Here is a 23,159-nt window from a genome sequence, read left to right as displayed (position 1 = left end):
GGCAGAGGCTTTAACCCACTGAGCCACCCAGGCGCCCCGACTAAGTCAATTTAAAAAAGAAGAACAATTTTATTGAATACTCCCTTTAAGCCATGCTACCAAAAAAAGAGGGAATTCTCCCCAGACAGAATTTTATTTAGAGCCATAATTTAGAATTAAGGTAGATTTAAGGGCAAACAGTATTTCTTTACTTGGAAGGGTTCGGCCCTGTTCATCCATGAACCTCAGAGTTTCTTAGCTATTTGGGAAGGAAATAGATGTGAATTGAAATTGTTATTCAATTTCACTAGTGTGCTATTTTTTAAATTGGTCTGTTAGGTAAAATGTGAATTTCAAAATTTAGAAGAAGGTGAGAGCTTATTTTCACATAGTTTGAATAAGGAGGACAGCTTGAGCAAATGAGAAATGCTGTTATGGAAGTCCTAAATTTTTCATTTATATATAGTTATTAATTTTATTTCAGTTGCAGTATCCAGTTTATTGGGACCATCTCGAATTCTGTGACGGATTCAGAAAACTTTTAGACCATTTACAACTGGATAAAGTGAGTCCCCTAAAACTAATTATTTAAATGTGATTTTAATGCAACATTTACATTGTAAAGGGTGGTATTACCTTTCATTTTTTTAAGTGGTAGTTCTTTTGAGATATAATTCACATACATAAAATTTACCCTTTTAAAGTGTGTGACTAGGGTTTGTAATATAGTCACAGATAGATGCAACCATTAACACAATCAACTTAAGGACATTTTTTTTCACCCCAAAAAGAAACCCCATAGTCATTAGCCGTCACTCCTGACCCTTCCCCCCGCTGGCCCTGGCAACTTAATCTACTTTCTGCCTGTGTAAATGTACCCTTTCTGGGTATTTTGTATAAATGGAATCATGCAGTATTCATCTTTTCTAACTGACTTGTTCAACTTAGCATAGTGTCTGCACAGATCATCCTAGTAGTAGCCTGTTATCAGTACTTCGTATTCCTCTTTATGGTCAAATAATATCCCATCGGGTAGGTGAACCACATTGCATTTATCCATTTGTCAGTTGAGGCACGTTTGGATTGTTGCATTGCTTGGCTCTTAGAAATAACACTGCTCTGAACATTCGTGTGCAGGTTTTTGTGTGGACATACATTTTCGGTTCTCTCGAGTATGTACCTAGGGATAAAATTATCAAATCATAATTTTCTTAAACATAAATTACTAAATGACTTCATTTTCTAGTGCAACCTATAGGTAATGTTTTTTCTTTTTTTACCTTGTATTTGTGTACACAAATTGTTTTCTTGATGGTATGTGTCTAAATTGTATTTAAATACAATATTTCCTAAATATTGAACTGCTATGGTTATTTCGTCTAATGACTAGTGATGACATTATATTCTTTGCTTGGTGATAACTAAAACAACTTTTTTGAGGGGTATTTACGTTCAGGATTGATTATTGTTTTAGTATCCTTCTTGTATTTGTTTGCAATTAGGTTCATCTTTTTGGGGCTTCTTTGGGTGGCTTTTTGGCCCAGAAATTTGCTGAATATACACACAAATCTCCCAGAGTCCATTCCCTCATCCTCTGCAATTCCTTCAGTGACACCTCTATCTTCAACCAAACTTGGACTGCAAACAGGTAAGAATGTAAACATTTGGCCAAAATTATGACTTTCGTCCAGTAGAATTTTTTAAAATGCGGACTTTTGGGGGGATTTTGTTGCACTAAGGAGCGGGGCACAGGGGCTATATCTACTTCCATCTTCTGAAACTACCCTGGCTTTTTTTTTTTTTTTTTTAAGATTTTATTTATTTGACAGAGATCACAAGTAGGCAGAGAGGCAGGCAGAGAGAGAGGAAGGGAAGCAGACTCCCTGCTGAACAGAGAGCTCGATGCGGGGCTCGATCCCAGGACCCTGAGATCGTGACCTGAGCCGAAGGCAGAGGCTTAACCCACTGAGCCACCCAGGCGCCCCTACCCTGGCTTTTAAAATTAGAAACAGTCAGGGCACCTGAGTGGTTGAGGTGGTTAAGGGTCAGCCTTCGGTGCAGGTCATTATCCTGGGGTCCTGGGATCAAGCCCCATATGGGGCTCCTGCTCAGCAAGGAACCTGCTTCTCCCTCTGTCTCTGCCTCTCTTTCTGTCTCTCATGAATAAATATATAATATCTTAAAAAAAAAAAGAAAGAAAGAAAGAAAGAAGGAAACAGTCAGAGGCACCTGGGTGGTGCAGTCATTTGGGCTTCCAAGTCTTGGTTTGGGCACAGGTAGTGATCTCAGGGTTGAGATCAAGCCCTGCATCGGGATCTGTGCTCAGGGTGGTTGTCTGCTTAAGATTCTTTCTCTTTCTGCCCCTCCCACTTGTTCCTTTTCTCTCTCTTAAATAAAGAGATAAATAGATAAATCTTTAAAAAAATTTTTTAAATAAGTAAAATTAGAAACAATCACCTTTGCAAAAAAAAAAAAAAAGACTGGAATGAACTCTGAATTCAGCTGTTTCTCTTATTCTGAATTATTGTTTAGCTTTGTTCAATGTACATTCATGTGCTCTTATAGTATTAGTTATACAGAGCCTGTATACAGAGCCTGTAGAACTAATACAGTGTTCTGCTTGTTCCACTTACTATTTTGCTATATATTGACTGACACAGTTTCTTTACGCATGTGGGTTCCCCTATTCTTCATCATGTTCTATTGTAAATCTTTGTACAAATCACTTTTTTTCCTTCCCTTTCTGGGTTATTTCCTTGAGATGTGTTTCCAAAAATAGAGGGAATAGAACATTTAGTCTGTCAGCAGACATTTTGCACATCATGACACATTAACAGTAGTCAGCTTTCAGAACAGTGGGAATGGTGGAATGCTTTGTGGGGCAACCAGTGGGGGGCTTGTTTCCTTTGAGTCATCCCTTCATTGAAGATACCATTTCAAGTAGTTTGATCAGAATGTAATAGTCACCTTAAAGCTGACTTAATGTGGTTTCTTTCATTGCTAGTGAAGCTAGGCTCTACCCTTTAAAAAAAAAAAAAAAAGAAAGAAAAGAAAAAAAGGCCCAGTGAATATACATACCTGACCAGGTTGATTTTCCCCAAATGCTATAGGTAAACATTGTTTTCATGATTTTCACATCTCTTTAAAATTGAAGGGGCAGCTGGCTGGCTCAGTTGGTAAAACATGCGATTCTGGATTTCTGGGTCCTGGGTTTGAGCCCCACATTGGGCGTATAGCTTACTTAAAAAAAAAAAAAAATTGTACTCTGGTCTTTTTAAAAACTTTTCCTGATGTTATCTCAGTAGTTTGCTGAGCAATTGTGCAACAATACATTAGCTACAAAGAGTTCATGTCCAGACAAGGCACTAAAGCTCATTGATTATTTTTGATGATTTTAATGTTGTTTTAATTGACAGAAGCCAAGACTGCCCCTACTTTGCTTTCTTTTTGTTTTTGTTTTTTTCATTGTTTATGCACCACACCCAATGCTCCATGCAATCCGTGCCCTCCTTAATACTTATCACCAAGCTCACCCATCACACCACCCCCTCCCTTCCAAAACCCTCAGTTTGTTTCTCAGAGTCCACAGTCTCTCTTGGTTTGTCTCCCCCTCCGATTTCCCCCAGTTCATTTTTCCTTTCCTTCTCCTACATAAGTTGGGTATTCATCCTTTCCGATGGAGGCATAATATTCCATTGTATATATGAACCATATCTTCTTTGTCCAGTCATCTGTTGAAGGGCATCTTGGCTCTTTCCACAGTTTGGCGACTGTGGCCATTGCTGCTATGAGCATTGGGGTACATATGGCCCTTCTTTTCACTATATCTGTGTCTTTGGGGCAAATACCTGGTAGTGCAATTGCAGGGTTATAGGGCAGCTCTATTTTTAATTTCTTGAGGAATCTCCACACTGTTTTCCAAAGTGGCTGCCCCTACTTTGTGCTCCTGCATATGAGCTATATTTTCTCATATATCTGAGTGCTTGCTACATGCCACACATTGAGGCTACAGGGGCAGGCAAAGCCGACAGGATTTCCCCTCACAGAGAGTGCCTAGGCAGCATCGCCTTGAGAAGATATGGAAGCCATAGAGGCAGGACGGAGAAAGGTAATGAAAGATGACCAGCTGTGCTTGTTGAGGGAAGCTTAGCTAACTTCCAACAAGCCATTCCATAGAGAGAACATGCGTCAGAACGTAGTCTGCTCCTTTTATAAGTCATTTTCAGCATAGGTTTAGAGAAAGTAGTATTTGCCCTAGACAATGGCTCTCAGCATTTGTAATTAATGGAATAAATACCAACTAAAACTCACATATAGAAATTCGTAGATTGAATTGCTTTGAATTAGTCCAGTTGAATCTGCTAGTAGCAAACTTCGGGAGGTACAATAACTCTTTCATTTTGCTATTTTGAAATATTAGTCATTCAAAAGGTGATAGAAACCTGAAGGTTGAGATCTTAAGGTTTCAGTTTTCTTTTTTTTTTTCCTTAAGATTTATTTACTTATTTCAGAGGGTGGGGAGGGTGGAGGGAGAGGGAGAATCTCCAGCAGGCTCCCTGCTGAGCACAGAGCCCAAGGCAGGGCTTAACTCCGATGACCCTGAGATCGTGACCTGAGCCAAAATCAAGAGCCTGCCACTTAACTGACTGAGCCACACAGGTGCCCCAAGTTTTCAGTTTTCTAAAGGAAATAGTTTAGCCATTAGAAATAAAGCCAATTAGTTAAAACAAAATCTCAGAATTATCAAAATGTCTACCTTGGTAAAGGTATTTGAAATACTGCTTATAATTATTCTAAATCCTCAAATAAAACTTTGATCATATTAAACCATAACTCTTTGGGGGCTTGGGAAAATATATGTAAAAACAAGATGCTTCAAAAGCAGCTATTTTAAAGAAGAGACCAGCTCTTTTTATCTTTAGATCCTAAGTACCTAGCTAATACAAAGCTACAGTAGTGAATGGAATATTTGCTATTTTTGTGTAGTCTTGCAGATTTAAATTATCAGGTCTTTGTTTTACAGCTTTTGGCTGATGCCATCATTTATGCTCAAAAAAATCGTTCTCGGAAACTTTTCATCTGGCCCAGTGGACCCTATGATGGCTGATGCTATTGATTTTATGGTGGACAGGGTAAGGATCACCTTATACTAGAAGGGGGCCACCTGTACTAGAAATTTTCATGTCTCCTTGGCTGCTGATGATCTATCTGTCTCATTGAGTATGTATTAGAGATGTTTGTTAAGCTGTCTTCTGTATTTACTTTAGTACATCAACAGATGTTACTGCTGGTAAGTAATTCATCAGAATCACTTGAGGGGAGCTTTTAAAAATACAGATTCTGGGGGCACCTGGCTGGCTCAGCTAGTAGAACGTGCGACTCTTGATCTCGGGGTTAGCGCGGAGCCTACTTAAAAAAAAAAAAAAGCAAAAGAAATACAGATTCCAAAGCCTCGCCAGCCCATTGAACTGGAATCCCTGGGCATTGGGTCTGAGAATTTGTATTTTTACTCTACTCCCCCTCCTTCTCCTTCCCGAGGGGAGTCTGAAGTAGCGAGTCTACACATTTACAGTTAAGGGGCTACGGGGCTAGATGATTTTCCTGAGGTTTCTTCCAGCTCCAAAATCTCTTAAAAATGTTGATCTGTCAGTGTGGGGCTTTGGGAAATGGCTTGCTGCCCACAGGCACCTGATTGAAGAGGCACAGGTTGAAGGTTACTGAATGCCCAGAACAACGTCACCAACTGGGAGGCCCAGTGCTGGTCCCCTGGGTACATGATATTTCCTCACTGATGACCTGGCCCACCACACATGATGCCACCTTTCTAAGCACAGATATCAGCTGTGGATTTAATGTAAGCATGAGGCACAAAATTAATCCAAACACTTTGCCTGTGTTTCTTCCTGTAGCTGGAAAGTTTGGGGCAGAGTGAACTGGCTTCAAGACTTACCCTGAATTGTCAAAATTCTTACGTGGAACCTCATAAGATTCGGGACATCCCTGTGACCATTATGGATGTAAGCTTCCTTTTAAGTAAAATAGATGCTTTACCTTTTTAAATGTATATATCAAGAGCTTCCTCATAATTGTTTTATAATTTTTCAGTACGCCTCTTCAAATGCTGCCTTGGATTTTTTTTTTTTTTTTTGACAGCCCTCCCCCCAGCTTTTTCAATTCTAAAACAGTCAGTTTATTGCTTATCCCATATTTTCCCTGGTAGGAATAACACCCTTGAAATCAGAATAAACATAAACAGGCATGGTAGTCCTTACCCATTTTGATGTATTTTTGCTGTTGTCATCTCTAGTTATGTGCAGCAAAGAAAAGTTGCCTCACGGGGCAGAGAATCAAGAATTCCATAAAGTCTAATAGGCACAAAATCTTGTTTCTTAAATTTTTTGAGTTGTGGTTGAATACACATAATGAAATTTACCATTTTAACCATGTTTAAGTGTACAGTTCAGTGACATTAAGTACATTTGCAATGTTGTGAAACTGTCACCACCATCCATTTCCAGAACTTTTCATCATCCCAGACTGAAACTCTGCACCCATTAAGCACCAGCTCACCAGTCCCTCCTCCCCCCAGACCCTGGTAACCAACACTACATATTATATATAATATTATGTACTATCTCTGTGTATTTGACTAGTCTGTGTACCTCATGTCAGTGGAATCATATAATATTTGTACTTCTGTGTCTGGCTTATTTCATTTAGCAGAATGTCTTCAAAGTTTATTCCTGTTATAGCATGTGTTAAAGGCTGAATAATATTCTCTTTTAGTATATACCACATTTTATTTATGCAGTCGTCTGTTGATGGGCATTTGGGTTATTCCACCATCATGAATCATGCTGCTCAGAGTGTTGGTGTACAGATTTCTGTTTGAATGCCTACTTTCACTTCTCTTGGGTCTGTACCTAGAAGTAAAATTGCTGAGCCATATGGAGATTCTGTGTTTAACTTTTTGAGGAACCGTGATACCATCTTCCACAGCGGCTATACCATTTTACATTCCTACCAGCAACGCGCAAGGTTTCCAGTGGTTCCATATCCTCCCCAACACTTGTTAATTCCTGTCTTTTTATAATGGCCATGCTGATACATGCAAAGTGGTATTCCATTGTGGTTTTGGCTTATTTTTTTTAAATCATGTAACTTGCATACCATGTAACTTTGCCTCATAAATGGTTGTATTGCTAAAATCAACATATTTTTAAGAATTGATTTTTGTCAGGAAATTAGCCATTACAAGCCTGTAAATAATAACTTCTCATTCTCAACTGGAATCTCTACATTCTGACTTTTGCCATGACACAGAACGAGGTTTTCATTACTCTTGGTAAAATATTTGGTCCTCAGTACATTTGCACTGCTTGCCTTTCCACTGCTTGTCTTTCCAAGCTGAGCTCACCACTTGGGTACATGGTCATTGAAAACGGTGTATAAGCTTCAGCACATTGGAGATGCTTTTTATGTGTGCTTCATTTAAAACATTACTTTTTGAAAGCTTGTTTGCATGTATGTAAACATAAGTTTATGTGGGCATTAAAAGATGTCTAGAATCATATACTCCAAACTGCTAACAATGGCTCCCCCAGGAAAAGATCTGGACTTTTTCTTAAACTCTTAAAAATTTTTTTTGGATTTTTTTTTTCCACTGGGCATATACTACTTATGTAACTGTTTTTAGGTAATAAAGTAAAAGTTCTTTTGGGATTTTAGTGATCTTTTTGAAATTAATTGGCTTTCACTATTAATATTCTTTTAGTTTAGTCAGCTGTGTTTGAGGAGAAAAAATTCATGACAGAATTTTCCCCCAGTGAATGCAAGAGACGTTTGACAACAGAATCTGTAGCTTATGTTGGAGTTAGAAGTCACCAGGGATGAGTAGGAGATGGCCCAGGCTGGCCAGGGGTTCAGCGGTGTCTCTTCACAAGCAAGAAATGCTTTGGGAGGCACGTTCCACAATGCGCAAAGAACATATTTAAATACTGGTAAGCTTCAGCTTTGTGTGTGTGTGTGTTTTTTTTTTTTTTTTTTTTGAAGGTATTTGACCAGAGTGCACTTTCAACCGAGGCTAAAGAAGAAATGTACAAACTGTATCCTAATGCCCGGAGGGCTCACCTTAAAACAGGAGGCAATTTCCCATACCTGTGCAGAAGTGCAGAGGTGAATCTTTACGTACAGGTAAGTCCCAGCTTGGAAGCCAGAGCACTTTGAACGCAAAGTGTATGGTTTGAAACATAAAGCTATTTTTTTTCTTTTCTTTTCTTTCTTTCTTTTTGATGGTAGAATAAGAGAACTACAGAGTTCTCTGTAGGAATGAGGCATTCACTTGAAAAAGGTGGTTTACATTAATGATTTATAGCAGAACTCAGCCGGGTATATTAGAGACAGTTGAGTAACTCTCTGCCTACCATCTCTTTTCTGAGAAGAGCAGGCCCACATCTACAGATACCGAAGTAGCCACATCCTATGATGTGACCTTGCCTCCTGAATAGTGAATTCAGTCAGAGCAGAACACCTTCATGAAGCAGCTTTCTGATCCATTTCTGATGCATTAAAAAAAAAATACACACAGGGAAGGGCGCTTGGCTGGCTCAGTCAGAAGAGCATGCAACGCCTGATCTCGGGGTTGTGAGTTCGAGCCCCATGTGGAGTGTAGAGATTACTTAAATAAATAAAACTTAAAAAAAAAAAAAAGTGCACACACACACGCGCAAAAACTCACAAAAACTGCCCCTTCACCCTCTACCCAAATGGGCTTAATTAAAATAGTGAGAAATTATTGCTTTGGTAGTTTAGCAAGAAGTATTGAGAGCTTCAAAACCCAGTCACATCTTTTAGTCCTGTCATCTGCTTGTGGCAGTGGATCCTAAGGAGAGTACCCAAAATTCAAAAAAACTTGAGACAGTCATCACGGTCTTACTCAGAACAGCAGAGGATGGGAAGGACCTGAGTCACGGCAGCAAAGCAGGAGGGTAAACACCTACTCACAGAGCAGCGCGCCACCCTTGAAAATGCTGATGAAGAGTTTATAGGAACTTGGAGAGACTTGTCACACAGGAAATAGGGAGCAAAGATCCCACATTGGGGTTTTTTCAAAACACTTCTTTGACTTTCCTGTGTTTTCTAGCTTTTCTGTAATCGGTATGTGTTCCTCTGTAATTTTATTTTATTTTATTTTTTTTAACATTTTTTTAAAAATTTATTTGACAGAGAGAGAGATCACAAGTAGGCAGAGAGGCAGGCAGAGAGAGAGGGGGAAGCAGGCTCCCCGCTGAGCAGAGAGCCCGATGTGAGGCTCAATCCCAGGACCCCGAGATCACGACCCAAGCCGAAGGCAGAGGCCTAACCCACTGAGCCACCCAGGCGCCCTTGTTCCTCTGAAATTTTAGAAGTATAAAACATTTCTATGCTGTCGTGGCATTGAAAATAACGATACTGTGTTTCCATAGATCCATTTGCTGCAATTCCACGGAACCAAATACGCGGCCATTGACCCGTCGATGGTCAGCGCTGAGGAACTGGAGGTGCAGAAAGGCAGCCTTAGCCTCAGTCAGGAGGAGCAGTAGCTGCAGCGTCGCCTGTTGATGATGAGCGGTCCAGAGAGTTCTTGTACAATCAGCGGTGTGAGTGCCCGCTGGGCGGCCTCCCCGTTCCGTGGTCGAGTTCACCGGTGATCACTGTGTTTGGAAGTCGACGGTTTGTCATCTTTGTGACAGGCGGCAGCTCTTCTGAGCCAGTGTAACTCTTCCCACTTTGGTTTTTTTTAGCTTTTGAATTTGAGGAAGTACTTTTGAAGACTCCCATTTTAAGAATTGTGAAAATTTTGCTACCAAAAGTCTTCTCACCACCGTGTTCTTAAGGGAATGTTGATTTCTGAGGTTTGGGATTTTGTGAGGTTTTTTTTTTCTTTTTCCTTTTCCTTTCTTTCCTCCTCTCTTTATGTTATTTGCTGTAAATGCTGCACATTCAGATTGTGTATTGGAAGGACATTGATTATTTTTATGCTTTCTTGGTCATAACCATTATCACAAGTGCCAAGGCTCTCTGTCATCCTACCGTTTGGTCTCCTGCAAAATCAACTACTTCTAATTTCCGGTTAAGCAGATCATTTTCAGTTTTATCTGTTGTCTTTCTAGCCATTACAGTCATTTGGAATAAAAATTCAATTTCAGTGGGTGGCTTTGGTGATTACTGTAGCTGCCCAGCTGGGCTACATAGACCTAGGACTTTCTGAGAAGCAGGCCATGGTGTTGTTGGCCAGTTCTTTATGACACTGGGTAAGTTACTTAATCTCACTAAAGTGCAGTTTGCTCCTTGTCAAGTAACGGTAGCCCTTATTTACTGAGCTGTTAGTATGTGCCAGGTACTTTTCATAGGTTCTTGTCTCCCCCTCAGTAGGAATGTCTCTTAAATCTCTTGTAGAATGTAAATTCCTATTTTTTTTTCTTGCCATTACTCTGTAGAAGAAACAGGTTCATTTGCTCTATAGAATTCCCCACGGCCTGGATTTTGCTGATTGCAGCTTCATGGTGTCCTTTAACTTGTTTCTGTGTCCCTGGTATTTGCCCTAAACTGGCAGTTATATTTAGAGGATCATTCAGGTTCAGATTCAGTCTTCTGGGCAGGAACACTTCGTAGGCAGAGCTGTGAGCTTCCCACGGTGTCAGCTCGGGAGGCACGTAACCTGGTTGTCCTGAGTTGTGGTGGAGATGACTGGGTGGGGTCAGCCAGCACCAGTCACTGGGGAATCCTACTGCTGGTTTGGCTGCCAGTCCTGATCCTGCTGAGAGGCGCTGGCCTATCAGGGGGCGCAGAGCAGTGACAATAACTCTCATTTTTACCTTTCCATTTATTAACTGGAGTTCTCAAATTTGTTTTTTTAAATCTTACCCTCATCAACTATTTGGTTTCTCTGAGGTATAATTTAGACCAAAAAATCAGCATCAGTGCTTCTTTCCCTTTGTTTTCAGAACATTGAGTTAGCCATACTATTTCTGATTTCATCTCTACCACAACCCTGATTAAACTGATATTACAGGTGAGATCATGGAGACTGGGAGCGGCCAAGACGGGAAGGGCAGAGCTGGGATACCAACTTGGGTCTGACTATCCGTAAAAGCAGTGATCTTTCCACATAGTGTCTGCTCTGCCTGCCCTGTGACTTGAGAACAGTCAGGAGTTATGGAAACATCTGGAAGCCATGAAGGTAGAGCTTAATGTTTTTAACTGTTAGCATCTGAGGCTACTTCTCAGTCAATAGGGAGCTGTGGGCAGGGCCAGGTTGCACATGGTCAGCAGCCCCTTCCTCATCTGGCACAACAGTGAACTGTGGGACTGCCCTCTGCTTTCTGTTTGAATTCTCCCTGTGTGAGCCACTTCCCCCAGACAGCTTTAACTATTCCATGGCTCGATGCCCTGATGACTGCCATTTCCAGCCCCAACTGATTCTGAGCTGCCCTTGAATGCCTAACAGGCCTATCAGACTTCTACAGGCACACCCATGTCCCCACTGCCCAGACCTGCCCCTTCTCTCCTAAACCATCAACTCCATTCCCAGTATCGCTGTTCCTCAGGTTCCCCAGCTAGAAACTCAGCCATCTTAGACCCCACCCATATCCCCATATCTCATGCTGAAGCAGATACCGAGATGAAGCTTTGGGAGCAAGGTGGTTATTTAGGATCAAAAGAAAGTTGGGACGCCTGGGTGGCTCAGTTGGTTAAGCAGCTGCCTTCGGCTCAGGTCATGATCCCGGCGTCCTGGGATCGAGTCCCACATCAGGCTCCTTGCTTGGTGGGGAGCCTGCTTCTCCCTCTGCCTCTGCCTATGCTCACTCACTCTCCCTCTCTCTCTCTGACAAATAAATAAATAAAATCTTTTAAAAAAAAAAAAAAAAGAAAGTTGTGGCAGGAAGCAGATTGGGCACAGAAGAAGCTGAGCTATGACACAGGCCTGACCAAGCACCAGTGGACTGTGTAGGGGTCTCTGGAGCTAGGAGTCCCCATTGAAATAGTCTCTTCAAAGGCTGAAAGAGCGGGGGGCCCTCCTGCCGCTCCAGCTCATCTCTCCTCCTTCCATGCTTCCTGTGTCCCAACCACACCACTCCCCAAATAGATACATCTCCTCACCACTGTACCATTGCACAGACTGTGCTTCTAGCTTGGAATGTGCTTTCCCCATTTCTGTCTTCTTTGTGAGCTTCTCAGACCTTCCTCCCCTTCCTCTTTACCTTTCCCAAGGAAGAACAAATCCCATCGTTCTCTGGACACACCCATCATCACACCAACCACACGATGGTACCTTATTGGTATCCCAGCTCCTCCCCCACACCCCTGCTGCACATCACAAGCTTCCAGAGAGCAGGAACTGTGGCTACTCCGCTCTGCATCCTGGCTCCCAGCAAACTGTCTGGCACAGAAGACACTCAGTAAATATTGACCGGCGGTGGTGAGTTGAGTGGTGTGGTTACACAGAACCAATCCACAGCAGCTTGTCTGACTTGAAATTTTGCCATACGTCTCCCAAATGAAAGAAACAGATCTTGAATGTGAAAGATGAACTTCAACATTTCAATTTTATTTAAGAACTTGTTTTGTCTTGAAAAAATACAAAATTCATTTTGCAGAATTCATCCACATAAATGGTCTAAGTCCCATGTGGTACAAATACATTTCCTAAATGGAATAAATGGAAGAGAAGGTTCTTCCCCCTCGACAAAGTACATGCAGGGGGCCCCTGGATGGCTCAGTCAGTTGCGCCTCCGGCTCTTGATCTCAACCAAGGTCTTGATCTCAGGGTCATGAGTTCAAGGCCCACTGTGGGCGTAGAGCCTACTTAAGAAAATGAAAAACAAAAAAAACAAAACCACAACATATGCAGAGGAAGGGCATGGAGGTCTGCGTGCTGCACAGGGGGCGGAGCGGGGTGGTCTGAATCTGGCTGAGAATGCTGAAGCCTCAGGCCTACAGGTTACTGCATGTGAAACAGGTTGGTTTCAAAGCTGCCTTTTCTTGCTTTTCATAAGTTCTAGGTGGTTTTTAAAAATTATTAATAGGAACAGTTAAAAACAACTCTGAGCAGAAAGTACAGAGTTCCCATGCACCCCTCTGCACAGCACAGTTTCTGCTACATTTTTTCGCATTTGTGTTAAATATAGTGTTTGCAGGTTTATCTGTAGGATAAATTCCTCCTGGTGGGATTGCTGGGTCAGAGAGCAAATGCATTTGTCATATGGGCAGATAGAATGGCAGCTGCCTTTCAGAGGACTGTACTACTGGGAGTTCCCACTGGCCCTGTGTGACGGCTGAAGCCCCTTTCAGCTCTAACAGCTTTTATCCTGTCTCCGTCCCAGGACTCGGGCCCAGCGGGTATATCTGTGGCGAGTTTTTCTTAGACGTGGGCTCCTAAACTGGCCACAGCAAGCTGTGCCACAAGTGAGAGAGCGCCATTTAGAAAGCGCTTGGAGGCAGAACTTCCAAGCTTTTGCCCTGCGCAGATAATTCCCCACACCTGTGAAACCCTGGTGAGGCTTCCTGAGTCGCATCTTTGGGGTGCCCCGCTCTCACCAGTGCGGCCGAGCCACAGGGCAGCCTGTGCTGGCCTGGCACCCGAGAGCAAAACTCCAGACCAGCTGGGCCGCCCAGTATGCTTGCCCCTTGCCACAGAGGCCTATTTAAATTTCTGATCATTTAAAAATTAAACTACACATTCGGTTCCTCAGGCCCACTAGCCACACTTTAAGTACCCAGCAGCCACAGGTGGCTGGCTAGGAGTAAACATTGAATAGCCCAGATCTGGAACATTCACGTCACACCAGAAAGTTCTCTTAGACCCTGCTTCTCTGGAGAGGTGACCTTCTAGATAGGGCTAGTAAAACTAAGACAACAACTTAATGTAAGGCATGTTCCTGGACTGGATCCTGGTCCAGAAAAAGACATGAACGGCTCAACTGACAAAATGGGAATCAGGTCTGAGGAGGAGTTAAGAGTGTGGTATCAGTGTTCACTTTCTGGTTTTGAAAATTATGTTGTGATTAAGATGTTAATATTTGGGGAAGCTGCATTGCAAAGTATTTTCAGAAATTCTTTGTACTGGTTCTGCAGTGTTTTTTGTTAGGTCTGAAAGGATTTCAAAATAAAAATTTTAAATTAAAAAAATCTCTAAAACAGAAAAAAAGAGCGTGTGCCTCCTGGAACACGATTGGGGACAGAAACAGAGCTGTGGAGTAAGCATGGTGTTCATGAAAAGCCAGTGAATGAGCGAAGGGCGGTCCATTTTGTAAGTGACAGTTGGAGAGACAGGAATTCGGGGTTTGGCCCCCGACCTCAACAGCTGGACTAGCTGCTTTATCCATCCGGGGCCTCAGTGTCCTCTCTGAAAAGATGCTCCTTGCATCTCAGGAGACTGCTGTGAGGCTTCAAGAGCTGTAAAGGACCATACCTGTGGGAAGGGATTACCTGCAGAACCCAGGCCGGCCCCAGACCAGCCCTCGTGAAAGATTACAAGCCGTGCCCACTGCTCCTGCTCGGCTGCGCAGTTCAGTACAAGCAGCTGGAGGTCTGTTAACAGTGATTTTTTTGTTTTAAAAGTCCTAGTGGTGGTCCTCTTCTGTTCAGTGGCTTCCATTCTGAGGCCCCATGCCCCTGAAAGTCTGGCCCCTCTGGTTACATGGCCGTGCACCTGCTGGGGGCCCCCGGGTCAGCATTTGCTTTCTTCCTGATGCTTTCTGCAAGAGAGAGGAATCCTATTGCTTCATGTTGCCTACGCTCTGCCTCACAGGGCTGGTTTTATGTTTTAATTGCCTGCTAGTGTTTGTGCTAAAAGAAGATAGATATTTAAGAACATTTTGGAAAAAGAAAAAGTCGTCCCTAACTCCTCTCCCCCCGCCACCCCGGGGCCATGATTGTTTTTCCACCTTGCCCACAGCTGCTGTGAGTTACCCACCACACAGGGGACTCTCCTTTCTCCTCTCTAGGACGTGCCAGCCCTGTTTTCACTGTTACTGCCTGACAAACAGCCTTCATTACTACTGCTGACTGCCTGATACCTCGTCCTGGAGTTGCCCCATAGTACACCACGCCAGCGGCCATTATGGTATTTACAGCTCTTTCACTGTGAGCTGATTTTGTTTTTAGTACTGCACATTCTATCTTGCTTGCCTGATAGTTCCACAGGGTGCTCAGAATCTCAAACCAGGCATGTAGAATGGACAGGCTCCAAAGGTTGTGATGGTCTCAGAAATTTTATTTGACCAGATCGAACTGTTGGAACTCCTATTAAGCCAGTTCTGGCCCATATGTCTTACTATTTGTGAAAGAGGTCTGCAAGCTGTTCCAGCCTTATTCCAAATTAGAAAAAAAATCAAAGTACAGAGGTCCAGAGAGGAAGAGATGATAGCATTGGTGGCTTTGTGGCTGTGAAGGTTGCAGGCATGATCTGAGCCAGCACACTGACGGCGTGGATGGGGAGACGGGGACCTGGGAGGCACTGGTTTGCCCAGGGCTCTGCCTGAATTCCAGTAGACAAGGCTAGGACCTGGAAGGACCTTCCTAGAATCTGGAAGGTTCAGAGCCAGCACCACTGCACTGTGGTCTGAGCAGACCTCCAGGGGCTCTGTCACATTCTGGGGGGGGCAGTGCTGCCTAGAGCTAGGGATACTTACCAGCCAGGTTCCTCCTGCCAATGGCCACGAGGCCTTCAAACAGCGCTTTGCCAGGGTTCTCACTGGCGGTGGCCACACCATGCAGCCAGATGAGTAGCATCCGGTGGCCATGCTCCTGGTAGCTCTTGGTGCCTGACGACCGTGAGGGGAGAAAGAGAAGGAGCCAACCGAGCCCCCCTTGGCTGCCCTGCACCACCTCCTGCACATGCCAGGTAGGAGAGAGCCAGGCCCTTTTCTAAGCTCCAGTGGAGCTCAGGCCAGAGATGGGGAGAGGAGGGACAGGACAGGCTCAGAGGGGGTGGGGGTGGAGGTTTTGTGTTGAGGACTCTAGAACTTCCCCAGCTGCAGGCTTTCTCCTGAGCGTCCACATGCATCATGTTGGTGTCGCTCTGAAGACAGAACTGGCACTCCTTGTTGTGATCCCATGACACACGGGACTATTCCCTGCTTTCCTGGCTACTCATAGTAACCTGTGCCTTGCCCGCCAGTGGTCCTATTTTACAGATGAGAAAACTGGCTTAGTGCAAGACAGAGGTGGCCATGTTCTTTCCCCTACACCAGTGGTTCTCAGCTATAAGTGCTCACTGGAAACTCCCTGGAAGCCTTCCAAAAAATACTGACACCTGGGTGCCATTCCCCACCCACCCACCCCGAGAGATTCCAACCTATTTGGGTCTGGGCGCGGCCTGAGCAGTGAGCGGTGTTAAGCCTTCCCAGGTAATTCCAATGTACGGCCATGTTTGAAAATAACTGTAATAACTAAAATAACACTCTTCAGTGTGGGAGGAGGGGGTGCGCTTTTTACTCCACTCTGTGACTAGGTAGGTCTCCTCTCCCAGCCACTGGGGCCAGGTCAGTCCATTGTGTGCTCGGACTTTCTGGCCCCCTCTGGGCCATTAGCAGGCACTTCCTCATGGTGCTGCCTTTGGCATAGTGGCTTCATTTGGCCCATTTATTCACTATCCCTTGCCCCCAGCCCCATTATTTAGGCGGGCTCCTTTATCCTCTCTGAAAGTTCTTATTCCTGCTCTGTTCCACTAACTGGTGTGCCTGTTTTTCTGTCCGGTATCTCTCTATGCTAATTATTTGAGCTTTATAACAGGTTGAGTCTGTTTGGATTAGATCCTCTTCACTTTTCCCTTCCCTTCACTAGTCCCTCTTTGGGGTGCCTGGTGGCTCAGTCGGTGAACCGTCTGCCTTCACCTCGGGTCATGGTCCGGGGTCCTGGAATCGAGTCCTGAGTCAGGCTCCCTGCTTGGCGGGGAGTCTGTTTCTCCCTTCCCCTCTACCCCCCAACCCCAGCTCATGCTCTCTCTCCTGTGCTCTCTCATACATGCTCTCTCTCTCTCTCGAGTAAATAAAATCTTTAATCATTCCTTCTTGATTCTTTCAAGAGAACTCTAGAATCTTTTAGTCAAGTTTCAAAAACCTCCTATTTTGATGTGATTAAACCTGAATCAGGGGATCCTGGGTGGCTCAGTCAGTTAAGCATCCAGCTCTTGGTCATGATCTCGGGGTCATGATCTTGGAGCCATGATCTTTGGGTTGTGGGATTAAGCCCGATGTTGGGCTCCAAGCTCAGTGAGGAATCTGCTTGGGATTATCTCTCCCTATCCCTCTGCCCCTGCCACTTGTTCTCTCTCTCTCAAATAGATAAATCTTTAAAAAAAAAAATCAAAATTTTAAACTAGTTTGGGAGAAATCGATGTCTACCTGACACTTCTAGCCAGGAATACAGACTGTCATTCCACCTACCCAAATCTTTTGTTTATAGTTGAACTAATGTTTATTGTTTTACTCATATGCCATTTATATTTCTTTTTAGAAACTTGCAAATGGAATAGCTTTCCCAAAATACCTCTATATATCCTACCCACCTATTGATGGTACCCAGGAATACTATGGTGTCTGTACATTTTATCATATTTAGCCATTTCACGGCATTATTTTATTGAGTTTTTCAGTTGACTAGACTTCCTGTGCATGATTATAGCATCTGAAGTTAATAAATCTCTCTCTTCCTTTCAATATTTACAGTCCTTATTTCTGTTTCTGTTTTCTGTCCTAGTACCAGGGGCAACTTTTTTTTTTTTTTTTTAACTTGAGAGAGAGACCAAGTGAGCATGATGGGGGGAGGGGCAAAGGGAGACAGAGAAGCAGACTCCCAGCTGAGTGGGGAGCCCAACTCAGGGCTCAATCCCAGATCCCGCGACCCCAGGCCCAGGACCTGAGCTGAAGGCAGACACTTAACCGACTGAGCCACCCAGGAGCTCTGGGCCAACATTTCCAAACAGATACTAAATAATGGTGGCAAGATCTGGTCCTCTCCTTTTTATAGGGAGTGCCTTTCGTTTGGTATGTGAATGATGGGTATCGGTTTGGCCTAACTCATGAAGAATGTGAAGTTCACAGGTCAGTGGGGAGGGAGAGGCAGAGGGCACGGCCTGAGCAAAGGCCTGGAAGGCTGGAGAGCCATGTGGGATGTTGACGATGCCATGTGGCTTACTGTAGTCAAGCTGCGGGTTGCAGGGGCTTTCCCCCCAGAAACACAGAAAACCGAATACCCAATCCCGCCCCCCCGCCCCTGCCGCCCACTGGTCACTCTGGGGTGGGGAAAGACAGGGCGGTACCTGTCCACTGCTGCTCGATGGCGTGGATGTGGGCCTCAGTGAACTCCCAGCAATACGCCAGCTTCTTCCACTCGTGAGGCCGCAGGTCCCTGGAGGCCAGTCGCCACAGCACAGAGTGGAATTGCTGCCTTTCCTGCCGATGGTCCTGCTTAAAGGTAAAGTTCTTCCCATAGGGATCCTTGGGGTCCCTGCACAAGGGGTGATCCTGTGGAGCAGATCCCAAAAGTGCAGCTGCCATCTGGGGGGAAATCCCTGCCAGGCTCTCCCGTGGGAGTTTGGATGGGGCCCTAGCAGCATCCCAGGGCTGGGGCATCGTGTGTGCTACTCGGGTTTCTTGCTCTGTGCCTTGCTTTGACTTTGGGAACCCCAGCAGCTCACACTGTTTCTCCGTCCAGAATTCCTTTTCTCACCTGCCTGTCCCTCAACCCTACTGCCACAGTCCAAAGATCACCCACATGCCACCTTTTCTGGGAAGCCTTCCCAATTCCTCTTTTTTCTCTATGTTTTTGCTACACAAGCGCGAGCAGAAAGACTCGGCGGCTGTGGCTAACACCAGTCAAGCCAAACCAAGGATCAGGCACTAACTAGATTTCCTGAATCCCAACAAGTAGTAAAGACGGGCTTACAGAATTCTTTCTATGCAAAGCAGGTGATAAAATGAGAAGTTACAAAAGAATTATGTGATAGCCTAAGTTAACCCCACAAAGGCCTAAGTAAGCCCCTCTAAATGATGTGGGTACAGAGTTCTGGTTCTTAAAAAAGCTCAGGTGGGTTCTGGCGTCTGCAGCTGCAAATCTTATATCCTGGTCAACAGTGGCCAGTGACGCGATGACCTGGGAGACTGGCTGTCACCTGGGGAGGTTCCTCAGCAGGGTTCCCGGCTGCATCTGTGCATGGGATCATCTGGGAGCTTTAAGAACCACTGACTCCTGGGGCACCTGGCTGGCTCATTCCGTGGAGCATGCGACTCTTGATCGTGGGGGTATAAGCTTGAGTCTCATGTTTGGTGTCAAGATTAATTTAAAAAATAAAATCTAGGGGTGCCTGGGTGGCTCAGTGGGTTAAGGCCTCTGCCTTTGGCTCAGGTCGTGGTCCCGGGGTCCTGGGATGGAGCCCTGCATTGGGCTTTTTGCTCACCTAGGAGCCTGCTGCCCCCTCTCTCTCTGCCTGCCTCTCTGCCTACTTATGATCTCTCTTTCTGTTAAATAAAATCTTAAAATAAAAATAAAAAATAGAATCTAATAAAAAAAACAAAACAAAACTACGGATGCTTGGTCCCCACACCAGTGATTCTGTTTGAATTAGCCTGTGGGTGGGAGAGAGGTTTGTGATTCTAACTGCCCAGATGCCTTAGCATTGAGAACTTTTCAAGTCTGAGGTGTTAGAATCAAGCACTAAGAGGAATCAGTTCATCAAACCCTTGGTATTAATATTTTGGGGTCACAGTTAGGAGTAACCTGTTGTATGAACAGGGGCTGTAATGTTTCTGAGAATCTAGCATGCCCATGAAAGAGAATATCTTATGATTCCTATTGAAATTTGTTACTGATTTTGAAATAGTGATTTTTATGAGCGGTACAGGAGAAGCTAAGTTTGCAAACAATATTGGAATGTTTAAGATATTTGAGATTCACTTTATAGGTTTAATTTACTGGATTTACTGGGATAATTTAAGAATTTAGGGGGCACCTGGGGTGCCTGGGTGGCTCAGTGGGTTAAAGCCTCTACCTTCGGCTCAGGTCATGATCCCAGCGTGGCCACATAGGGCTCTCTGCTCAGCAGGGAGCCTGCTTCCCCACCACCCCCTCACCACCTGCCTCTCTGCCTACTTGTGATCTCCGTCTGTCAAATAAATAAATAAAATCTTTAAAAAAGAATTTAGGGGGCGCCTGGGTGGCTCAGTCAGTTAAGTGTCCACTCTTGATTTGAGCGCAGGTCATAATCTTAGGGTGTGGCATCGAACCCCATGGTCTACTTGGGATTCTCTCTCTTCCTCTTACCCCACCTCCCTCTCTAAAAAAAAAAAAAGAAAAACTAAGGAAGCAAAGTGCTTTAAAAAAAAAATCTATCAAATTTAATCAGTCGCTTAAATTGTTTAAGATAGTTTAAGTTTAAACATGGGTCCAAACATTAATCAAAAGCCTTCCTAGAAAATGGAAATTTCCAAGATTCCTAAAAAATACCAGTTGTGTAAATGGAGTAAGATTTACAAAATGAATTTAAACGTTTAAGGAAAACTAGATGTTTATCTTATTTTATTTATTTAAAAGAGTAAGCAAGAAAGGGAGATAGCACATGCATGAGCAGGGATAGAGGGAGAGGAAGAAGCAGACTTCTGGCTGAGCAGGGATTCCCGAGAAGGGACTCCATCCCAGGACCTTGGGATCTTGTCAGCGGAAGGCAGACACTTAACCAACTGAGCCACCCAGGCACCCCAAGGAAAACCAGGTTTTAAAATTTGTTGATAAATTATTAATTTTTAAAAAGTGAAGTAAATGCAAAAATTATTTTCCAACTATAAAAACAACCTCAAAGACCAAAAAAACCCACCCAAAACAAAAAAAGCCCCCCCCCCCCATTTACTGGCGACTGGAACAGCATGATCTTACATTCGCTACTCTTCTTCCCCACTTCCTCAGCAGGCATCACTAATCCATCCCGGCACTCTTTCCTTCTGGGCTCAGAAAGTTGCCTGGAGACAACACCCCCAGCAGCAATCCCAGTCACCTGGAGATGGCAGTGAGCGGAAACCAATTTGCCATCTTGTTCCTCGCGCACGCAGGCATGCGCACACGCGTCCATCCGCCGGGCGCTCTAATAGCATCCATACTACCTCCACACTGGCACGGCCCCCGGACTACCTTGGCTCATTCAGCTCCAGATGCTCACAGACAGCCGTGGTGGTGGGTAAGGCCAGGATTATCCCCTCCTTGGAAACTAGGGTGGGCGGTGCAAGGACCTGAATTGGGTCAGGGCTGGGGTTCAAAGCCAGCCCCACCTCGCGCCTTGGCCGCTCGCTCTGCAACATGGACAGACCTTGTGCAGGGTGTCCGTACCTTCTGCCACGTGTAGAGGCGATCAGCCTTTATGATCATGTCCACCAGGCTGACGTGGTTGCTGCGAGCGGCCACTGCCAGGGCGGTTTTCCCTTGCTGCGAGGAAGAAGTAAGGGAAGCCAGAGTTGCTACAGGAGAGCTGTAGGGTGGCCTCTAGCATCTGCTGCAAACGTTCTGCCCCTAAGAAAGTGGCTTCCAGTAGAAAGGAGAGCAGAAATGTTTTCTGGGCATGACGAGGGGCATGGAAGGCACGGGAAGAATGAGGCAGTAATTCCAGCAACTGCCTCTTGTTTAGATTTAGGAAGTCTTAGAGCATATGAAACTCAGCCTGCATAACTCTTCAACATCACCTGTGAAATAGGGGTCACCTGGCCCTCTTCTCAGCTGAAACCAGAGCCCAGAGAGGGGGACTGGGATCGTCAAGATACGTCTGCCCGCCCACCTCAGGCCTTTTGCTCCAGGCCTCCAGCACAGGGCTGGCCTCAATCTCCAGGCAGGTGCAGGGAGTTGGGAAGCTCCTCCTCACACCTGGCCAGCTGCCCTGGGGCCCAGCTCAAGCCAAGGAGCCCCCCTCCAGGTCTAGCCTCAGGGCCTATTTCTGGCGGGGGGGGGCCATCCCCCACAGCTCTTCCGTACACCATGTCAAGGACTGGCTCATGTGTGCAAGCCCCTTTCCCTCACAAGCTTGTGACCTCTTAGCCTTATAACAAGTCCTCAGCTCATCTGGAACCTCTGGCCACCTGAGGGAGTAGTGCCCCCCCCCCGCCCCCCCACCCAGGCACAAAGAGCCAGGAAGCTTCCCTACCCCTACCCCACGTGTAGGGGACTGTGAAATGGTGATGTGATGCTCCTCTACTCCTCCCCCTCACCACTGGGCAACTCAAGGAGCTCAAAATCTGAGGGACCATGAAACAGAAGACAACCACCTCATAGTTCTAGACTGGCAGAAGGGCAGGCCAAGTCCTGAGGGACCTCAGAGGAGGAAGGGGATGGAGGTCTAGGAAGGCTTCCTGGTGGAAGCAGCATCTGAGCTAGTATATAAAGGATGGGAAGCTTTCAACAGTCTGAGAGCGGGAGGTTTCTGTAGTAGGGTCTCTGGCAAAGAGGAAGCCATGAAAGCTTGAAAGGGAGGCTGGTTGGGAGCAGATGTACCTTATCTCTCAGGTTCAAGTTAACCCCCGCGATGAGGAGCATCTCCGCTATGTCCTGCCTGGCGTGCTCAGCCGCAAGGTGGAGGGGCGTCTGCTGCCTCTGGGGAAGAAGCCAAAGGGATAGGAGAGTAGAAAAGCATGTACAAGTGTACAAAACTCAAACCAGGACAGGTCCAAGGTGGGTACACTTCTAACTGCATCTTAACAAGTTTCTCTAAGAAGTTATGGGAGGGAGTAAGATGGGTTTAGTCATAAACTCAGTACCAGAGAAAACTTAATAAAAACAAAAAAAGCAGAAAGAACAAAGGAAAAAAATACCACTTGCTAGCTAAGTCTATCTCTGTAACGAGCCCAATATAATTCTTCTAGTCTGTAATGCAGAATGATTTTGGTTTGTTGATTTTACATGAGATCACCCCATCTATATATTTTGCATCCATTTTTCTACCTAACTTGTCCACATATTATAAACTCCGACAAAGCCCATTTTTAACAGCTCCACAGTAATCTATGTCTAGCCCATAATCTACCTGATCATTTCTCTATTATTAAATATTTGGGCCATTTGCAAGTTGAAGATTGATAAGCAATGTTGCAATAGGTATCTTTGTGCATGAGCTTCTAATGTATTACTTGAGACCCAATTCACTGAAGCTCAAAGCCTGATTG

At 44.8% G+C, this 23,159-nt stretch overlaps 2 protein-coding genes across 3 annotated transcripts in view; one reads left to right on the top strand and one right to left on the bottom strand.

The window, feature by feature from the left end:
* Window positions 1-10,170, top strand: part of SPG21 (SPG21 abhydrolase domain containing, maspardin) — a 20,501-nt gene extending 10,331 nt beyond the window's left edge. For both annotated transcript variants that reach the window (XM_080807850.1, XM_080807851.1), the window contains 6 exons: window positions 464-544; window positions 1,482-1,627; window positions 5,003-5,111; window positions 5,889-5,996; window positions 8,032-8,172; window positions 9,444-10,170. In XM_080807850.1, coding sequence (XP_080663976.1) covers window positions 464-544; window positions 1,482-1,627; window positions 5,003-5,111; window positions 5,889-5,996; window positions 8,032-8,172; window positions 9,444-9,560 — 702 coding nt within the window. In that variant the 3' untranslated portion in view covers window positions 9,561-10,170. The remainder of the gene's footprint in view (window positions 1-463; window positions 545-1,481; window positions 1,628-5,002; window positions 5,112-5,888; window positions 5,997-8,031; window positions 8,173-9,443) is intronic.
* Window positions 10,171-12,548: 2,378 nt separating this feature from the next.
* Window positions 12,549-23,159, bottom strand: part of ANKDD1A (ankyrin repeat and death domain containing 1A) — a gene marked incomplete at its 5' end in the record, with an annotated part of 43,602 nt that continues 32,991 nt past the window's right edge. Inside the window, 5 exons of the mRNA XM_080809671.1 lie at window positions 12,549-14,717; window positions 15,654-15,785; window positions 18,284-18,488; window positions 21,340-21,435; window positions 22,492-22,590. Coding sequence (XP_080665797.1) covers window positions 14,656-14,717; window positions 15,654-15,785; window positions 18,284-18,488; window positions 21,340-21,435; window positions 22,492-22,590 — 594 coding nt within the window. The 3' untranslated portion in view covers window positions 12,549-14,655. The remainder of the gene's footprint in view (window positions 14,718-15,653; window positions 15,786-18,283; window positions 18,489-21,339; window positions 21,436-22,491; window positions 22,591-23,159) is intronic.

The sequence above is a fragment of the Martes martes genome, assembly GCF_963455335.1.
Source record: "Martes martes genome assembly, chromosome: 7".
Classification (NCBI taxonomy): Eukaryota; Metazoa; Chordata; class Mammalia; order Carnivora; family Mustelidae; genus Martes; species Martes martes.
The sequence above is the reverse complement of the archived record's forward strand: the minus strand, read 5'-3'. Positions and strand labels throughout refer to the sequence as shown.